At 37.5% G+C, this 21,258-nt stretch overlaps 2 protein-coding genes and 2 long non-coding RNA genes across 5 annotated transcripts in view; 3 read left to right on the top strand and 1 right to left on the bottom strand.

The window, feature by feature from the left end:
* The window catches only part of LOC134199408 (uncharacterized), a 333,027-nt gene that overhangs the window by 135,070 nt on the left and 176,699 nt on the right, over positions 1 to 21,258 (top strand). The gene's annotated exons all lie outside the window — the stretch shown is intronic.
* LOC101738013 (transmembrane protein 161B) lies at positions 376 to 10,809 on the top strand. The gene is made up of 9 exons (XM_038013095.2): positions 376 to 1,025; positions 1,109 to 1,471; positions 2,173 to 2,252; positions 2,656 to 2,871; positions 3,805 to 3,921; positions 4,212 to 4,352; positions 5,796 to 5,970; positions 7,051 to 7,278; positions 8,189 to 10,809. The coding sequence occupies exons 1-9, from the start codon at positions 1,023 to 1,025 to the stop codon at positions 8,306 to 8,308; spliced, it is 1,443 nt and encodes a 480-aa protein (XP_037869023.1). The 5' UTR covers positions 376 to 1,022; the 3' UTR covers positions 8,309 to 10,809.
* On the top strand, positions 13,301 to 16,687 carry Hsc70-4 (heat shock cognate protein). Its single transcript, NM_001043427.1, is given in 3 exon segments — positions 13,301 to 13,390; positions 14,042 to 14,246; positions 14,858 to 16,687. Coding segments are annotated over 2 exon segments (1,950 nt in total). The 5' UTR covers positions 13,301 to 13,390; the 3' UTR covers positions 16,603 to 16,687.
* LOC134199409 (uncharacterized) lies at positions 17,888 to 20,033 on the bottom strand. 2 transcript variants are annotated; one of them, XR_009973898.1, is made up of 3 exons: positions 19,844 to 20,033; positions 18,133 to 19,007; positions 17,888 to 18,026 (listed from the first exon to the last, which is right to left on the bottom strand). It is a non-coding gene; the product is annotated as an uncharacterized LOC134199409 (long non-coding RNA). The 2 variants fall into 2 exon arrangements; XR_009973897.1 differs by having other exon boundaries at positions 17,888 to 19,007.

Here is a 21,258-nt window from a genome sequence, read left to right as displayed (position 1 = left end):
ATCGCCCGGATGGCCTGACGGACTGTTGTACCACGGAGATCGGCTTTAATGATCGTCAACGATCACCTCGATAACCCGTCAGTTGGACGTCCTCGGTGTGACACCGCGAGTCTGGTTGTAGTGTTGACCACGCGAACTTCCCTTTTTTTGAGCCGGGGGCCGAACCTCCTACGAGGTTTCCGCTGTGCTTAGTGCGAGTTTTTTAAAGTACTCGATAGCGTAAAAGTTAGATCATATTTGTATGGAATGGGATCGTTTGCATACGTTTGTCGGTAGGGGCGCTGTTCCAATTGCATACAAAATTGGCTTAACTTTTACGTTATCGAGAACGTTATGAAACTCGCACTAAGCACACGCTACTTGGGGGCGCACTTTGTATGTGGGACTGTCCACGACTGCGAACCGCGAGCCTAATGTTATTTTTAGGGCCCTACCGCACTGAATAACTCTCCTGCACTCTTACACCCGACGATCAAATTCCGCGGGGTCGGAACCCGGTCAGAGCAGGAGGGTTCCCGTACTTTGGCCAGCTTCTGGCCCCGATCCCTTAAACCCGCTCTCAATATTTGAAGATGTCAAAAAAACTCTGAATGTTAAGCACAGATAGTTATTTATTCAAATAGGCAACTCAAATAGTTGAGTTTCATTCCAAACTATTTTCATTCAAAGCTAAGGAAGTGTTTGTATTTCTTTATGTTACTTGAAAACTTTTATTTCTTTCTTTAATGGATACACAGTTTGAAATTTCCATTCATTTATCATTCTCTATAAACTTTATTACTTTAATAAATCTAAAGAAAAGATCCCTTGATATTTCAATTTGACAACAGCTATATTTCTATTCTTGTCTTTTCTGTGAGGTTTTTTAACTGCACCGTAAGCCTACTAAAAAAAAAATTGAACTTTATTTTGTTGTGAAAATTGAGGTTAGATTTAGCTTCAATTCAAAATAATTCAGCAAATTGACACTATGAATTAGTATGAAATTATGAATTAACTTAAACGGGAACGAAAAAGAGACAATGGTCAGTTTTTTACACTAATTGTAGTTACACAACTCATGTATCATAGTTTCATGTTCTAATTATAGTCATATTTACCTCTGCAGGCATTATTGGGGGCTCAGCTTGTAATAACTTTGATCATGGTATCAGTTATACAGAAATTGGGCAATTATTCGTTCGCGAAGTGGTTGCTGTGCTCTCAGGGCTTATACCGGTATTTGTATCCGGACAATAATGAGTTGAAGAATTTGGCTGGGGTTCCTAAAGAGAGATCTAAGGGGAAAAAAGGCGGTAAATATGAGAGTAACGGTAAACCGGAGACATTTCACGTGCCTAGAAGCTTGGAAATCCAATTGGAAACTGCACCGGTTACTGCGCTGGACGTGGTACATTTGAGATTCTACACAGAATATCTTTGGATTGTTGATTTTTCATTGTATACAGCCATAGTATACATTATGTCTGAGGTATGAGAATATTCATGTAAATTTTAATTGGTTCTGTTAGATGTCCATCTGACAGCTTTAAGTGCAAGTGATCCATAAACCGTTTTAGAGGTTGAAAAAAAATCTAGCTTTTGATGCAGATAAATATTCGTGGGAGGCAAAAACCTGGGTGTACCCCTGTCATTGCTGATATAAATGATCAGTGGTAACTATTCATATGCTGTATGCTTGTTTGTCTGCTAAGGCAACCAAATTACTTTAAGGTTACAACAGTGAGTTAAAGAGTAATTAAAAGTAGTTGGTGTTTTGGTTTTATAACAGTCTCCAAAAGTGTGGCTGAATACAGTAGTTGGAAATGTTATTACTCAATCAGAATATAAAATGAAAAAATTTAGCCAGCCTGATTAATATAATCCTGCTAACTTGATCAGTTTTATGTTAATTTTGATAAATCCTCTATTAAATTATGGACAAGTGTGTTAAAAGATAAAAAAATGTAAACATTATGATTAAATTTTTGAAATAATTGTCTACTGTCTTTCACACCATCAGTGGTTTAAGTCATTTCTAATAAGTACATCATAGATATGTGTCTGAGGATAAATTTTTACCTAGTGTTGCTCTCTACAGTGTCTCAGATGTAATTAATAAAATGTAAAAATAATTTTACATAAATAATGTTATTTCTTCAGAGTTTACATTTTTTTGGTATTTGATTTCAGGTTTACACCTCAATATTTCCATTAAAAGATGAGTTCAATTTGAGCATGGTCTGGTGTCTACTCGTTATTTTGTTTTCAATGTATCCTTTTATGATAAATTTTAAATATAGATTGACCTTAAGAAGTTATTGAAGAAAATAATCTACTCCTTTTGCAATAAACTTACTTGCCTATGTAAGCTATCCTGGGCTTTCTCACTTTTGCTTTCCACTTTTGTATACACTCCATTAAGCCCTATAAATCAGAACACGCTATTCAAATTCAAATGCAACTAATTTATTTCAACCTAAATTTCATCATAACCAACTTCTAATGTTAAAGCATGACAATGATACTTCTTTATGGTAGATATAGGCAGGATAATAGTATCCATTCATTTGCATTATATAATTTAATGCTTTTGGTCCATTATTCTTCTCCCTGCCTTGCACAGGTTTACAGGAACACATGCCATAAATATATAAAACCTTAACTATATGACAGTAAAATCTTGTTATCACTTACCAAACAATATTTCACAAGTGATGAATCAATCGGTGAACGATCAACATGCATTGTCGCATTCTGCGTTTTCCTCCTCATAGCCATGATGGTACTGATCGTAGATGAAAAAAACTTGGAAGTTGGTGTGGACCCTGCTTATGACAGCTTTTTTGAAAATGCTTCTAAGTTTCTCGATAGTCAAGGCTTGAGTTCTGTGTGAGTTTCGTCACTATTTATTTTTATTATTCATAATAAAGAATATGAATTTTTGCATGTAATGTAAATTGGTGCAAATCTACACTTGGACCATTGTTATCTATTATCACAGCCAATAGATATCCGTGTGACTGTCTCTGTCTACTTTGAGGTATGAGGTCTCAGTTATACTGGTACAATAGTTGCCCTGTCATTCAAACCAAAACATATTACTTTAAAATGCAGAATCAGATAGGGTGGTAGCATCTATTCTGTGCAGACTCAATATAGTCTACAACTAGCTTCATGGTTGATAAAAACTACCAAAACCTATCAACTGTGGTTTTATTGTTTAGGAAATCCCAGGTGGGAAACATCTGAGAATTGTTCTCTAAATTGAAGATATTAAAATGTTACGATCAAAAGTCAAAATGATATACTGCAACCCCCTTTAACCATGAGGTGGAAGTGTAATTTTTACTGTAGAATGGCAGCCCTATCCACCAAAGGGCCGCGCCTTTCAGCTTGTAGTGAAGATAGTGGTTCTCCATAAAATTGACACACAACAGCCTTCATCATAACCTTTAGCCCTTTGGTACCCACTGTTGAGCATAGATCTATCCTTTCTTATGTTATAATGTTTGATTGGAGACAATTCTCATCCACTTCACTACATCCTTACTTATTAGGAAATATATAAAAAATTTAGTTAATAAGATGAGAGAGAAAACAGAAAATTTTATTCAATGTTAAAGAAAATTAATTAATTTTAAAAGCAGTGCTTGTTTGTATGGTCGACGTATTGCTATTTAGCATTATCTAAGGTAGCCTATTCATAGCAAAGATTAAATTCCATATCATTTCATGTATTTGTTTAAAGATTGTAACAGATTTCTATTCTATAAATATTCTATATTTATAAATATAAAAATATCGTAATTTCATAAATTTCAGTGGTCCAGCATCCAAGCTTGTGATAAAGTTTGCTTTTGCCGTGTGGGCTGCGATCATTGGTACCATATTTACATTTCCGGGATTCAGAGTTTCCAGAATGCATTGGGACTCACTGAGGTACGTAATTGATTTATGCCTATTAACAATAACAAAGATGAATTCTAAAATATTTCTAGTAAAATGAATCTCAACATCTTTGTTCAATTAATATCAATTCAAATTTTCTGATACATAACAAATATTGTTTGAATAAAAAAAAAACATATTATGCGCAACAATGGATGGAATTGCCTCTATACCATGTAATTGAAAGAACTTGCTGTAGGAAGGTGATTACTAAATCGTTCCATATATTTATAGACTATGTATCTAAAATGCGTTAAACTCGAAATTTATTAAAATTTCAGGTACTACGGAGAAAACAAAATAAAGTATTTGTTGCTAAATTTTAATTTTGCTCTGCCGTTCATACTTGTACTGTTGTGGGTGCGTCCAATTACGAGGCACTACCTCACAGCTCGAGTATTCAGCGGGATGGAGAAACCTTTGTAAGTTAATTATTTGTTTAATTCTGAGCATAACATGTTCTCAGCCTTTACGTGACCAACTCTTAAATTTCTGCTGTGAAGCCACTATGTATTACATTTGAAAGTCCAGTCCTTTACACAATACAATAGAGAATTCGTCCCCAAGTCTCTGTGAAGTCATGGTGGGTGGTGAGATTCAAGGTTTTTTTTATTATTGCTTAGGTGGGTGGGCGAGCTCACGACCCATCTGCTGCTAAGTGGTTACCGGTGCCCATAGAGACCTACGACGTAAAAGCCGCCACCCACCTCGAGACGTAAGTTCTAAATCTCAGTTTTAACACTACACCGGCTGCCCTACCCTTCAAACCGAAACGCATTACTGTTTCATGGCAGAAATAGACAGGACGGTAGTACCTACCAGTGCGGACTCAAGATGTCCTACCACCAGGTGTAATGTGAGTTTGACTACCCATTAAAAATCCTACTATTATTTTTATACAAACGTAAGAACAGAAGTAAGAAGATAACCAAATCATATTATATAGTAGTAAAAATTAAAACTTGATCCACATAATTAAAATATTAACAGTTCATTTTTAAATTGGAGACAGTTCTGAAAAGAAAAAGTGCCTATTACAGTCTATTTTGTTTGAATATGGTAATATAGCCATTGGGCCTATTGCCATTTAACTTTTGACTGAATATTATGGGAGGTGTAATAATAACCGTTTCTATTGCCCATGATAATATTTCTAACCAGTCTTACCTGCTTGGTCAATTGTTTAAATGAAAACTGAAGCTGAAAAATCAAGTTAGTGGCTCGACGTAATAAATTTTAAATTATATCTTGTATGTTTTCGTCGTGTTATGAATGTAAGAAAAATAACACAAATTTTGTTCTTTTAAAATTATTCCTTTTTTATTTTGATTAGCTCAAATATAGTATTGCGATATGGCAAAAAAGGAGGACTTTTGGCGAGAACGAGAGGAGCGAAGTTGTGTGATTTGTTTTATGTTGTCTAGTTAGTGTTTCTTCAGGTTTAAATGTGTAATGACGGTGGTTTATTAACTGTTTAGTATCTGTGAAAGTGCACAAATGTGGGAAAATGAAACAAAGTCGATGGACGTAACTTCTCGGGATCCTCCAGAAAGTCCACTGAAAAAATCTCAATAAACGACCACCATTTTACTGAGATTATATTTCATCCCATATCATCTCATCTCATTTCATCCCAGTTGATTAGCGTCTTAAATTAATCATATTCATATCATTTCACTACATATTATCATTTTTCATAAAAATAAGAATATAAATTAAAACAAGACTTGACCTAAAGGTCTTAGTTACCAGGTCGTAAAATCCCTTAAAAAAAACAAATATAGTGTTGCCAATACCGCGTGTATCCCGCGTGTCCCCGCACCACGTGTCGTGGTGCCCAACTCCAGCCTGGCCTTACGTTTCAGAATGACGTCGCAGGCCTTCGACACCCTGCGCATCGTGCTGGTGGTGTGCACGGCGGCGCTGCGCGTGGCGCTGATGCCGCGGCAGCTGCAGGCCTACCTGGACATTGCACAGCGGAGGCTCGACGTGCAGAAGAAAGAGGCCGGCAGGATAACCAATATCGATTTACAGAAAAAGGTGAGAACATAAAAATAATAAATAAACATTGATTTACAAAGATCAATTTTTTATTGCTTAGATGGGTTGACGAGCTCACAGTCCACCTGGTGTTAAGTGGTTACTGGAGCCCATAGACATCTACAACGCAAATGCCGTCACCCACCTTGAGACATGAGTTCTAAGGTCAGGTTACAACGGCTGCCCCGCCCTTCAAACAGAAACGCATTTTTTTTTTTATTGCCCTTGTAGACAGACGAGCATACGGCCCACCTGATGGTGAGTGGTTACCGTCGCCCATGGACTTCAGCAATGCCAGGGGCAGAGCCAAGCCGCTGCCTACCGCAATTACGCATTACTGCTTGACGGTAGAAATAGGCAGGGCGGTGGTACCCATGTGGTCTCACAAGTGGTCCTACCACCAGTTAATATTTACCACTTATTTTTCAAATAATACACGGTTCTCAGTCGGTGTTGGACCACGGCGCAGGACGGGTCTGAGCGTCACGTTCGACACTACGTTCTCATAACAGGCAGTGACGTCATTGTCACCAGCCGTCATCTGCGCAATAAAAAATAGAAACTAGCGGCTCGCTCCGGCTCCACTCGGGTCCTTAACAAAAATTTCAACGATATTTGACCTTGTTTTATTTTTTTAAATAAAAGAACACTTTTGCGGCATAACTATAATAGTTAGACATATGCTGTCACGACACTTTTTGTAAATAATAATGTGTTCTACAAAGTCGTAGTACATTATTTTATTCTATTATCAATAGTTTTCGCAGGGCACGCGGTGTAAATAATATTTTAGGTAATTTTTTTACACCTTGGGTTACATTATTGGAGTTTTAGTAAGGATCCTTAATTTTTTTCAAAAAAGATGTCACTCGGGATTAGTGCAGCTTTCAAACAGTGAAAGAATTTTTCAAATCGGTTTAGTAGTTCCGGAGCCTATTCAATACACACAAACAAATCTTTCTTCTTTATAATATTAAGTATAGATGACTCGTCACGTATTTTAACTGCAAACGACGTCACACATACGGAAGCTCGGTTCAACCTGACGTAATGAAGTTGACGCCGAGTGAACTTTCCCAGGTCGCCTCGGTGTTCTACTACCTGTGCGTGGTGGCGCTGCAGTACATCTGCCCCGTGATCATGATGCTGTACTTGGCCCTGATGTACAAGACGCTGGGCGGCCACGCGTGGAGCAGCCTGCTGTACGAGGCGCCCCCCGCCGCGCCCCTCCCCGCGCCCCCCGCCGCACCCCCCGCCGCCCCCGCAGGCGCGGAGCAGTACCAGCTGGCCTGGGAAAACTTGAAGATGGTAATTACACGGTCCGGCCATGTACTGCTAGGATTCACTGAAAGCTCAAAGAGCTGTTAGAGGAACACAAACGGTCACGTCCAGCGAATATTTAAGAAGACGTCATGTCTAAACTAGAAGAAATACTTGAATTTTTGTATTGCTTACATGGTTGGATGAGCTCACAGCTCACCTGGTGTTAAGTACATACTGGAGCCCATAGACATCTACTAAATTTGATAGACAGCAGTTTCAGTGTTGTCCTTGACATTGTCGGTGTCCGCATCAGCTGAGCCGCTGCTTGTCTTAGGTATAAGGTAATAAAAACAATCAAATACCTCTCCCAAATTCAATCGATATGCACGTGGCGGGGCCTCTCTTCAGAACAGCTACACCGATATGAACGATTTTCCTTTTTTTTCCCTACCGTTGGTAGCCTTACAGGCTATTCCAGCTACGCCCGGACGGGTAGGGCTCATGGGCTCAACTGAGAGAAATTGCTAACACTAGCCCTAGCAGGAGCAGTGCTTCGCAGAATCTACCACCGGATCGGAATCGTGACCCACTGAGAAGACGTGATCGATGAGTTCGCTCGGACGATGACCAGTGCTTCAGAGGCCTAAAGGCACCGAGAGTGAATCCGGGGGTTCCGACAAGACATGTTTCAAGCGACGGCGGCTTTGCCTTGCCCCGTCGCCGGCGGCCACGATAAAAAGGGTTATCGTGCCAGGCTGCTTTTTCAAAGTAGCGTTCTGACGCTTCCTTAAGATACTTACTTATCGTTATTAAAACGATTTCTCATGTTGTAGTATTTGAAAGAAAAATATTTGTCTATGTAGTTTTTGGAAATTCATTTGTAATTTCGATATAATAATTAGCAAACAACGGAAAGTGTCCTGTTTAATTAGTAAAGTTAGTGGATTGTCTCCAGGTGTTCACGACGGAGGTGTGTCGCGGAGTGCTGGGCTTCGCGACGTGGTGGTGCAGCTTCGCGTGGTTCGTGACCACCGCGCTGGGAGCCGCCTACCAGAGTTACTTCAGGATCTCCTGATGCTGATGCTGCTATCTGTATTCGTTTTAATTATATGTAGTTTTCTAGTCGAAGATCATTGTGGGACGTTACCCTGATGTGGCCAAAGCATGTGTTGTGATTTTAAAGGCGAATGTTGTGTTAACGTTAGCACTCCAAGGAAATTTCTCGGTACAGCACCCTCAATTATGTTGTCTGTTTGACGATATCCGCAAGGATCAGCCTTCACCCGGTTTTGACTTTGTAATTAACTGTTCTTATCTAATAATATTACTTCAAATTTGCAGTAGGTAGTACTTGAAGCCATACTTACAATAAATAAATAATAAAAGACATCATTAGGTATAAAGTTTGCTAAAACATTTTACTGGAGCAAACTGAATCTAAGATATAAGAAGGTTTTTAAATGTAAAATAAAAACAAAATATAACAAATAATTATGCATAAAAGTATCTTGGTCAGTGGCCACTGATGCTCATGAACTTCACAAATATGAATAGCCAACACATCGTGGATTCAGAGCTACTTTAAAATAATAACTAATAATAATAACTTATTATTATGAATATAATTACCAACAAAGTTTGAGAAATTTGCATTTCAATGTTAATAGTAATGTTATTCAGAGCATGTGACAATTGGTGATATCGTAAATATAAAAAATTGTACATATATATTTTGATGTACAGCAAACTAATTTTTCACAGGTTGGCTTTCTCTGGAATGATTTTTCAACATTGATTATTATATCATTTTAAGTTCTGAAATAATAGTAAGATATTATTCTTATGTATGTACATTAAAAAAAGTACCTTTAATTTGATTATAGTTATTATATTTATGGATTGTAATGGTGTGAGTTTGAATTCAAATTTCTCGACAGAAAGTTCGGGTGTCATGAGTACTGTTGACCTGTGTCATGAATAATATTACAATGAAACAATAGTTGATAATTTATTCAATGGGTTTTTTACTCGTTTAAAATTATGTTAAAATCAATGACATCTTAAGATTTAAATCAGCTTTACAAATTTATATACTGTGTTTTAATTTTAATAAATAATGTAAGACAAATTACACCCAGTCAAGCGTCCTGTAGGGCTCCCTTTACTACGGGAACCGATACATACTTATACTTTTTTTTTTTGCTTAGATGGGTGGACGAGCTCACAGCCCACCAGGTGTTAAGTGGTTACTGGAGCCCATAGACATCTATAACGTAAATGCGCCACCCACCTTGAGATATAAGTTCTAAGATCTCAAGTATAGTTACAGTGGCTACCCCACCCTTCAAACCGAAACGCATTACTACTTCACGGCAGAAACAGGCAGGGTGGTGGTACCTATCCACGCGGACTCATAATAGGTCCTACCACCAGTAAATACATATTTATATAAATTAACCGGTTGCACACAGAGCGAACCAATCTGTTCGTTCTATTATAAAATTCATGACATATCTAAAGAATCCTGAAATATTAGCAACATTATCTACATAAGTGTGAATAAACCTCGGTGACCTTAAAAATTACCATTTTTGTATTATTTATTTATAAGTCACGTTAAATTCGTAGGGGTACTACACGAAATGGCATTGAAAAAACAATATTATTTATATTATTATTATTATTATTATTAGATAACTTTTGTTATGTTTGTGTAAGTTTGTGATTTTTGTGTTATGTTTAAACCTGTTTGTGTGCTACATTAGTTTGTTATTCTTATGTGTTTCTAATATAATGAGCTATAACTATGATGTTAATTACAAATAGTCTCGCGACCTATGGTGCTTAGACCCTTGTCTAGTGCGGCGTCTAGCTCTGTAGATAACGTTAATTTTACGTTATTTACTTTCTGTTAATCTAACGTAGAGTTATTATAAAATTATTGTATATTTGTAACTCTCTCTTCGTAGTGTAAAACTAAACTGAAATTCATAAATAATTAATAGGTATGAACTGAACTGTTCTATTGACTATGAATGTATGAAGTGTTTTGTCCTGGTGAAACTGGAAAGGCCTACGGGCCACCAGCAATCCTTCAATCATAAAAAAAAAATGAAGCGTTCTATTGTTCCACTACTAAGCGGTCATAGAAGAGTTTACTTTTTAAAACTGACTTTCGCATTTATAATATCAAATATTGTTTCGGCCGAAGTTGTACTATGAATTAAAAAAGCTATGTATTCATTACTCTCATTTTAAATTTAATTGAAAACAAATCATTTTATTTAACTGTAATTATTAAGCGCAATTATTCGACCGGTTCTTTTCGCTAGTTTTACATCTAACGCGTTCTTACGCGTCTTTAATAAAAATAGTCGCAGCATCAAATTATTCTTATCTAATAATTATTAAGCGTAATACATGCGTAAATAATATCATTATAATTACTTTTCGGTAAATAATGAATTGGTATTTGATGTAATTCAATTTGTTTTTTTGATATTAATAGTTGTTAGTTGAAAAATTACGATTATGAAAATTTGTATGGGATTGTTGTAATAAATTATCTGAAGCAAATATTTTTTATTATTATCCCTCCCTATTACGTTCTCAACGTGAGGAAAACGATAGAAAATTAAACCATTAAACGACTTCCAGCGCCATGTGGGGCCAAACTCCAAACTAACCATTGCTAAACTGCTGGTGACTCTACAAACTTGTTAGTGGAGGAACGTTCTAGACCCTCTAATATCCTCCACGGTGTTTCCCGAGCGCTATGACATTTCCTTATTCGAACGAGGCTTGTGGAGAGTATTACGCGGTAGGCAGCGGCTTGACTGCCCCTGGCATTGCTGACGTCCATGAGCGACGGTAACCACTTACCATCAGGTGGGCCGTATGTTCGTCTGCCTGCTCGGCCAATAAAAAAAAAATTAGACTGTGCCAAAGTTAAAGTAATTCCCGAATATCGCCTGCTCCGGTGCTGGGTCGTACTGTTATAATAATAAGCATAATATAAGATAATCAGATAATCTTAAGCAATTCCTCAGAGTACTTCCCGTATATACTCGAAGATTCGTGAGATCATCGATAATTTTGTGGAACACAATGAACTTTACAGAATTTCTGGGAAAAATTAATTTAATTACGCACGCTATGAGTCATCATGTAAATGTCCATTTGATTTGTGAAAGCTGGGTTTCTAGACGAACCGCTCTCTATATCATGCAAAAATATCAGGGGAAATTCCAGAAACTTCGCCTCCCGAAAATTGTCGTCGTCACAAAATCTAGGTCACACAGTGGAGAGCCATAATTCAAATTCAAATTTGGATCATCCATATTTCAAAATTACCGCGCAATCCACATAGGTACACAGTACGATTGAATGCAAATTAATTATGTTACGTGTAAATACAACATCCTCCGGAGCAAAAAATGACGCTAACCATAGATCATACACTTATAAATACCATTTAATGAATAGAATCATTAACATTTCACAATAATGTTGATCGAATCATCATTTAAATTTCATTAACATACCTTGCAACTATTTTTGATTGCTTCCATAATGGTGTCATTGCTGTGGTTTCGTATTAATTAGTTAATGTACTGCCGTGGTCACTTTCAATCAAGAGGTTTGTTCACTCGTTTGTCTTTGATATTTGATAAATATTTGAGAATTGTTCTTTAATAAGCGGAAATCACTTAATTTAACCTGGGTTAGGCGCTCGTCGTTTTAATAATTTCTTGTTTCGTAATCTCTTAATCTCAAACGAAAGTAGCTGACAGACAACTTGCATCAGACGAGGTCATGAATCCAATCCAATAGCTATTGTATAATTTAATCACTCTGATTACGAGCATGGTAACGAAAATAAGCCTATAAAGGATTTGGCTGTATGAGTTTTGATCTCTTTCGTTATTCAGTTGAACGAGAACAACAAAAAGTCTATGGCATATGTGTAGTGTTGTATATAATTTCAAACGATAAATCATTTAATTTATTTTACTTTCTTAGCTACTCACTTAATTCTTAGTTACAATCTGGGACCTTGTTCGTTCACGAAGCCCGCTATAGAAAGCAGAGTAATACACTTGTCACTTGACATTGGCGAAATCTAAAAGGAAACGCCATAAACCCATAGATAGATATTTTACTTTCAGTAAAGTTCAGATTATTTTGAACTTTTTTCTTGATAAAATAATGAACTTTGATAAAATAATGTACGCAGAATGCTAAAGTAGAGACTTCTCCAAATATAGTAATTTACAGGCTACGACTTTATGCTTTCGTGGCTGACAGTTTGTTATTTACCGTAAAAATATACATTAACTTACAGTAAGTTTTAGCGTATTAAATAGTAATATTCAGCCATATTATTTTTAAGGCACGGAAAGTATAGACATGCGTAGAAGGCATAGATATGACTATACTATACATATAATTTGTCTATAATGCCTCCAAAGGTGGGGTAATCCATGAAAACAAGAAGAACCATAAATTAATTGATAATATATAAATGTACATATATGTGATAGCATTTTAGATTTTTTTACTTTGATGATGTTTACATTTTTTTTTCTAAAATTACTTTTGATTCTGATTTGTTTGATTTTGCAATAAGCAAGTTTAGCTTCAAGGCCAACAATCCAAAACTCTAGTTACAATGCCAAAAAATCCACTTCGGATGGTACCAATATTTTAAATTTAAAAAAAAATTGTGAATCGTGTATGTTTTCATATTATTATACACAGTTTTTATTTAGGTTTAGTGTTTTGTCGTAGAATTTAACAACAATTTAACAATTTTATGCAAGGTAAATTTTATTTTGGACTCGATTAATTAAAACACGAGGACATCACTTTAGATATTGACGTAGTATTTCGTAATCCATAATACGGCAACAGCATTGACCATCCAACCAATAGCCTTTCACTGCGTCGAGCTAGCTGTGTTCTGATTGGATAATTGACGGAATGTTCCAGAATTTCCTAGTGACGTCTGAGCTAGTGACGCATCGAGTATGTACTTCATGTACAAAAACGGAACTCGACGATTCGAATTGAATCATTTACTGAAGAGAAGCCGTCAATCGCGCACGTTTGCTGAGTTGTTTTAAGAACAAGTAACAAGACTGATTAAAAATACAAAGTGAGTACTTTAATTATTTATTTCTCTTTCTTTATGATTATTTAATGCGGTTTGAACAAACGGCTATATTAATAACAATGTATGATATATCTATTGTAATTCTCTAAGATTCTGTATTTTAATGGATACAATTTTTCGTTATCACCACGAGGTCATCGGTCTTCAGGAAGTCTCGTGTTTGATTTATGACTTGTCTTTTGTTTGATTTAGCTGATAGATTTATAAAATTGCTTTATTTCATCAGCCATTAAGTTTAAAAGAATAGTGCAGTCTTGGGCGTGGGTAAACCCGTTGTTCGAGTCGGACATTTAATGGCACGTGGTACCTAACAAGTTAAAATATGTGAAAATTCTCAAGCTGAAGTGTCATAGCACACGCCTATGATTATGTGGGATCGTTAATTCTAAACAATGACCTTTATTCGAGAATGTTCTGCGATCGATATCTTTGTTGCAATGGCTGCTGCGCCGGCTTCCATGCGCTGTGACGGTGCACCGAAGCTATTTAACCGCTCTAATAGATGTTGGGATTTGAAATAAAGCTCGCAAGGTTGCTGTGAATCTACGTCTACGTCTTGATCAAAGCCGATTGACCTTGCGTTTCTTGATTGTGGTGAATACCTACAATTTTGATGAATTTTATTTTCACCAGATGGCAAAAGCACCCGCAGTAGGAATCGATCTGGGTACCACGTACTCTTGCGTTGGTGTCTTCCAGCACGGGAAGGTGGAGATCATCGCCAACGACCAGGGCAACAGGACCACTCCGTCTTATGTTGCGTTCACAGACACCGAGCGTCTCATCGGAGATGCCGCCAAGAACCAGGTGGCGATGAACCCCAACAACACAATATTCGGTATGTATCGAAATAATTAAACGTTAGGTAATTCAGGAATTTTGTATGGAGGCTGTTTAAATCTTATTCTAATTTAACGTATTTAATCAGGAAGGACAAATCGACAAATACCTATATGCCATAGGGGTATTTATTTAAACTATTTTTTGTTCATGGAAAATAATTGCTATATTTTACGATAAAAGCACGTATTTAATCCTGATGCAATTATGGACAATTACTGAGATTATGGACAATTACTGAGATGTGCCATAAAACATTAAAAGGAGAATAAGTAATTATATTTGTACCATTATCTGGTTTGAGGAAATTTGTTTTAGAATTCTTAGGCTTGTCATGTGTCATATTTAATTGTACGTACTTTTCCTCAACTTGCAGATAATGAAAAATTTGTAATTTATCCAAAACACCCTAAAGTCAGTTTGAAAAACCAAACTTTTTGTAATGTGATTAGTCCGAGCTCTCTTTAAAGTGATTTATGATGATATCCAATATACTAGACTAGAGTCTCTGAACATATTGAATGATAAAAATAATCTGAAACAACTATAATTTGTTCTTTAGAATATTCGTCCTTTCACTTGGATTGACATAATTTTCACTTGTTGCAGATGCCAAACGTCTCATCGGACGTAAGTTCGAAGATGCTACTGTGCAAGCCGACATGAAGCACTGGCCTTTCGAGGTTGTCAGTGATGGAGGCAAACCTAAGATCAAGGTAGCATATAAGGGTGAAGACAAAACCTTTTTCCCCGAGGAAGTCAGTTCCATGGTGCTTACGAAAATGAAGGAAACTGCCGAAGCTTATCTTGGCAAAACTGTGCAGAATGCAGTTATCACGGTTCCCGCGTACTTCAATGACTCTCAAAGACAAGCCACAAAAGATGCAGGTACCATCTCTGGCTTGAACGTTCTCCGAATCATCAATGAACCGACTGCTGCTGCGATTGCTTACGGTCTTGACAAAAAGGGTACTGGAGAACGAAATGTACTTATCTTTGACCTCGGCGGCGGTACCTTCGACGTGTCCATCCTTACCATCGAGGATGGTATCTTCGAGGTGAAATCCACCGCCGGCGACACCCACTTGGGAGGTGAGGACTTTGACAATCGCATGGTCAACCACTTTGTCCAGGAGTTCAAGAGGAAATACAAAAAGGACCTCGCTACCAACAAGAGAGCTCTTAGGCGTTTGCGTACTGCATGTGAGAGGGCAAAGAGGACCTTGTCATCGTCCACACAAGCGAGCATTGAGATAGATTCTCTCTTTGAGGGTATTGACTTCTACACGTCAATTACTCGTGCTCGCTTCGAGGAGCTGAACGCCGATCTGTTCAGGTCTACCATGGAGCCAGTGGAGAAGTCTCTCCGTGATGCCAAGATGGATAAGGCTCAAATCCACGATATTGTACTGGTGGGTGGCTCCACTCGTATCCCCAAGGTGCAGAAGCTCCTGCAAGATTTCTTTAATGGAAAGGAGCTCAACAAATCTATTAACCCTGACGAGGCTGTAGCTTATGGTGCAGCTGTCCAGGCTGCTATCTTGCACGGTGACAAGTCTGAGGAGGTGCAGGATCTGCTGTTGCTTGATGTAACACCCCTTTCCCTCGGTATTGAGACTGCTGGAGGTGTCATGACCACACTCATCAAGCGTAACACTACCATCCCCACTAAACAGACTCAGACATTCACCACCTACTCTGATAACCAACCCGGAGTACTCATCCAAGTATTTGAGGGTGAGCGTGCTATGACCAAAGATAACAACTTGCTCGGTAAATTCGAGCTGACCGGGATCCCACCGGCGCCGCGTGGCGTGCCTCAAATTGAGGTCACCTTCGACATCGATGCCAACGGTATCCTCAACGTTTCCGCTATCGAGAAGTCCACCAACAAGGAGAACAAGATCACCATTACCAACGACAAAGGTCGTCTCTCCAAGGAAGAGATCGAGCGTATGGTTAATGAGGCAGAGAAGTACAGAAACGAGGATGACAAGCAAAAGGAGACCATCCAGGCCAAGAATGCATTGGAATCTTACTGCTTCAGCATGAAGTCTACCATGGAGGATGAGAAGCTCAAGGAAAAGATCTCTGACTCTGACAAGCAGACCATCCTCGACAAGTGCAACGACACCATCAAGTGGCTGGATTCCAACCAGCTGGCCGACAAGGAGGAGTATGAGCACAAGCAGAAAGAATTGGAAGGCATTTACAATCCGATAATTACGAAGATGTACCAGGGTGCCGGAGGAGTCCCCGGAGGTATGCCGGGCTTCCCGGGCGGAGCACCCGGAGCCGGAGGTGCCGCCCCCGGGGCTGGAGGCGCTGGCCCCACCATCGAGGAGGTCGATTAAACCAACATTCCACACCACACTTAAACCTACCTGTAACAACCACCTTGTAACCTCTCCTTGATTGAAATAAATAAATATCGAACCTAGTTGCTTTTTTAATTTATACTTACCTTTAAAGAATCTGTTGTACAAAATTTGACTATGGATTGGGTTTTTGGTCGACAGTATTTAGTGAGATAGGAATGTCATCTAAACAGGTTTGAAAACAAAGTTGATCACGCTGTCTGGCTGTATAATCTAGTTTCAATCTGAAATGATGAGATTTTACGAAATACCTATTTTAGTTGTTACAAAGCGTTGTACCTATACATAGTGTTAAGTTTTTGTTAATAATTAAAGTATTTAGTTAAATTTCCAATACTAGCCTTCAAAGATAACTTTCAACAAATGAGTTTTCCTACGACCATTAATAATATAAAAAATGAGGCGAACAAGTGTCACGCTCTCAGATTTGACTTCTATATTTGGGAATAGGCTTGTTGGCAGTACTTCTAAATCATGTTACGTCACGAAACTCGAAAGGGCTTTAAAAAGAGCGGCAATATCTCGCAGCTTGGTCTTGAAGTTGTTTAGAAACCTACATATCTTGACCTCTAAAAATGTCCACTTGAAAAACTAGGAAACATGTTTTTTACGTTGCCATTTTATTTCCGTAATTTAAAAACTAAAGGTATTAGAACCGTTTTCGAGAACTAAGGAAGATTAGGTTGTTTGGTCTATTTGATTCAAAATACGGCGACACTAAAACGCCATGGAATCCAAAGAAAAAAATATCCAAGCGGTTTTCGAGTCTTGTGATTAGAACTGCTGTGTCTCGGGGTCATTGACAATTCCGATGTGTGTGAATTTTACCTACAATACTTATCTAAATAGTAACAGTGCTACATTGAATTTTTATTAGAAAGGGAAACGCCCTGAAATCTCGTAGTCGTTAGCCAAAACTCTGGAAATAAACTAAAATCACTACCGCTACGTCACTATGTTCGGTTGAATACCTAATTTATTTTTTGCAAGAGCACACACCAGACCAAGCTTTTGTTTAGAAACTCACCATGCTATTAGAGCTTCATAAACAATTATTAAAGATAGTACAGACTAAAGCTCTAATTCTATCTATTCTATTTCTCTTCGGGATAATTTCGTTCTGACGAGAGCATTATCGCCTCATTCGCAAAATAACGATTTCACAATCATATCTGTGCTGTAAGCGAACAGAAAACAATAATCGACACAATGTTTATTTGGAATTAAAAATTCTAAGCACGAATATGTAAACAATTGTGAATTTTATTAAAACTTTCTTTAATATGCATTTAATAATCTCGAGCGCTATAACATGTTCAATGTTTGAAAAGAGTATTCAATAGAAGGCAGCAGCTTGACTGTGGCTCCTGCATTGCTGATGTTCACGAGCCAGAGTTTGACTAAAAGACAATAAATAAATGAAAAAAAAAAAGCGTTTTTATATGTAACCATTTTGAAATACAAATCTGAAGTAATTAGGAACAAAGTGTTTTTTTAACATCATACCGCTGTTCCGAGTAAGGTATGTAGTACAGGGTTAACAGTCGTGAGCTCAGTCTAGACGAGGAAGTTTTCTTGGCGCGGTCTCGTTCCGCCTCTAATGGATATTTCTTCATAAAAGGCACGATAAAAGGCATCACAATGGAAGGCTACAACCTACTATTAATAATGTTACACACATACTTACTCAAATTTTTTCATTTGAACATGTACTATTATTAGTTTAATTTCATTATAAACAGGCGGTAAACTTACTATATATAGAAAACTGGTTACTTTTTTGGATTACCTTGCGATTGGTTTTTTTATTGTTTATATGAACCAGCTTCCGGCCTTCCTGACGTTACGTGACTACCCATACACATCGCAAAATGAATACCGTCTCACCTTGCGACGTGAGGTTTAAATTCTATAGTATACCGGCTGGCCATATTCAAGTAATAATAATAATAATAATAATACTTTTTATTTCTGGAATATCTCTACAATCCAATTTTAAGGACAATTTTTCACTTATGAATTGCAACATATTTTTCTCCAAATTATGATAGGATGTCTCACTCTCTTCGATACCGAAGAAAATTATGTTTCTTTGTCTTGCTTGAACAACAAGAAAAAAGGATTCAATTTATGGAAAGACAAGCATATTCAAGTAGGATCCCATTATTGCTTGCAGAAATAGGCCTGCCCTGGCGATTCCTTCATCGTAGAAATTATTTGTGAACATTATTTGTGTTACGTAGGTACGTAATTTATTAGAAAAATTGTTACCTGCCTGCGGGATTTTAATGCTATCGCACAGTAGCATCGCTCTCTATTTTAGTAGGTACTAGTAGGTACAGCGGACGTCTTATTCTTTAGGCCGTTTAAAGTATACAAGTCTAAAAAAGTGAACATTTACTCTTTCTAGGAGCAACCGGGTTAACAAGGAAGAATTGGTTAATAAGGAAGGAGGTCATGAGAATGACTAAGTTCCGTGAAAGTCGGCATGTTAGCTATCGTTAGGGCCTTTGTTCAATGTTCTTTCTTGATTTATCCTACCAAGTATGCTGATCTGATTTAAATAGGATTTAGATATAAACTACGAATTTATTGCATTATCCAAGCACACGACTTCGCAGTCCTATCTGGTGGAAACTAGTTACATGAGCAAGTCATGTAGCCACTAATCCTGAAATATGACTCGAGACACACTGAGTCTCAATGATATTATTGAATACGCTTTAAGAATAATAATATATCGACTAGAAAGCACGACTGACTCGCCAGAGTTCGAAGTGTAACCTAACCCCATGCATCAGCCCGCTGAGTTTCTCACCGGATCTTCTCAGCGGGTCGCGATATTCATTCGCGAAGCAGTTGCTCTCGAGTTGTTAGGTCACCTTTGGAGGCGCTCGAGCAGCTATTAGCTAATCCCACCCCTCCTGGCTGAGCCTTTGCTCGCCCACTTGTCCTGGTGAAACTGGAAAGGCCTCCCGGCCACCAGTTACAGTTGAAACATAAAAAAATAAACGACTGACTCCCGAAAGAAGCAGCTAGAATGTATATTTCGAATTGGTGCCCTATCGTGCGAATCTACAATAAACTTTATCGCTAATATTTTAATATGTCGATACGTGCTCTATCTTCATACAGGTTTATTTTTTTGGAAGCTGCTATGAATAGTTCGCAATTATCTTACATTACTATACTATTCATTACACTTATTATACTTTACCATTGAAAACTATCCAAGAAGAACAACTAACGGACCCACGACTTTAAATTTCGGGTGTGAATTGTGTAGAGCGTGGACTGTATTTTGTGCTGGTCGCTTCAATAATTAGATATATTCAGATAGAAGGTTATTTTTATTTTATTTTAATACAGTTACAACGCGTGCACGTACGACCTGAATTGTTGATTGACTTACAATGACTGTGTTGTCAAAATTATTATACTATTTCAAAATTTAAAAAATAGTAATAAAAACTTCATGTTTAGAATTGCTCTAAACATGAATACTATTATAATAAAACTCAGCAAACAGTTACCAATAATTCACGTAAATACAACACAGGGAACGAAATCGATTTCGGACAACCACATAAATAGTATTATTGCACACGTCGTTATTTCTAATGTTAAAAATAGCGTGCTTTTCCCGTAGCTATTTATGATCGCAGTATCGTTTTATAAATACATTTCGGCTGAACTATTATTAGTTTCCTAAACATTGCCGCGTTCCCAACTGTAAAAACAGAATTACTTCTCGAGTCAATGGACAAATAGAAGCTGCTACAAAAAAAAATCTTTATTCAGTTTTGAATGTGCTTAGGACGAGATTCCAAAGGAAATCAGAGGAGTGGATAATTTATTAACAATGTAACTGTACCGCATTTTACAGTAGGTAATTTACAGTAAAATTTGGGGGAACAAACATCAAAATCAGAATTGTTAGGAAGGTAGGTATATATATATATTTTTTTTTATTGCTTAGTTGTGTGGACGAGCTCACAGCCCACCTGGTGTTAAGTGCTTACTGGAGCCCATAGACATCTACGACGTAAATGCGCCACACACCTTGAGATATAGTTCTAAGGTCTCAGTATTGTCACAACGGCTGCCCCACCCTTCAAACCGAAACGCATTACTGCTTCACGGCAGAAATAGGCGGAGCGGTGGTACCTACCCGTGCGGACTCACAACAGGTCTTACCACCAGTAATTACGCAAATTATAATTTTGCGGGTTTGATTTTTATTACACGATGTTATTCCTTCACCGTGGAAGTCAATCGTGAACATTTGTTAAGTACGTATTTCATCAGAAAAATTGGTACCCGCCTGCGGGATTCGAACACCGGTGCATCGCTCGATACGAATGCACCGGACCTCTTATCCTTTAGTCCACGACGACTACCAATGCAGCGATTAACGACTAAAAACATTTGACTGAATTTTAAATAAGCTGCAATACGCATATGTACACGGTGTAATAATACCTACATATTCAGACAAAAACTAACAACAATAACAAAATCAATCTAATTAAATGTCTGTTGAAACCGTTTACTGAAGAGTTTATTGAAGAGAAACCGTTTACGTTTTCTCAATCTCAAACACCCACATGTAGTGATAAGTTAAAGCTAATT

The sequence above is a fragment of the Bombyx mori genome, chromosome 9 (genome assembly GCF_030269925.1).
Source record: "Bombyx mori chromosome 9, ASM3026992v2".
In the NCBI taxonomy this organism is placed as follows: Eukaryota; Metazoa; Arthropoda; class Insecta; order Lepidoptera; family Bombycidae; genus Bombyx; species Bombyx mori.
This window is presented reverse-complemented; position numbering and strand designations above follow the sequence as displayed.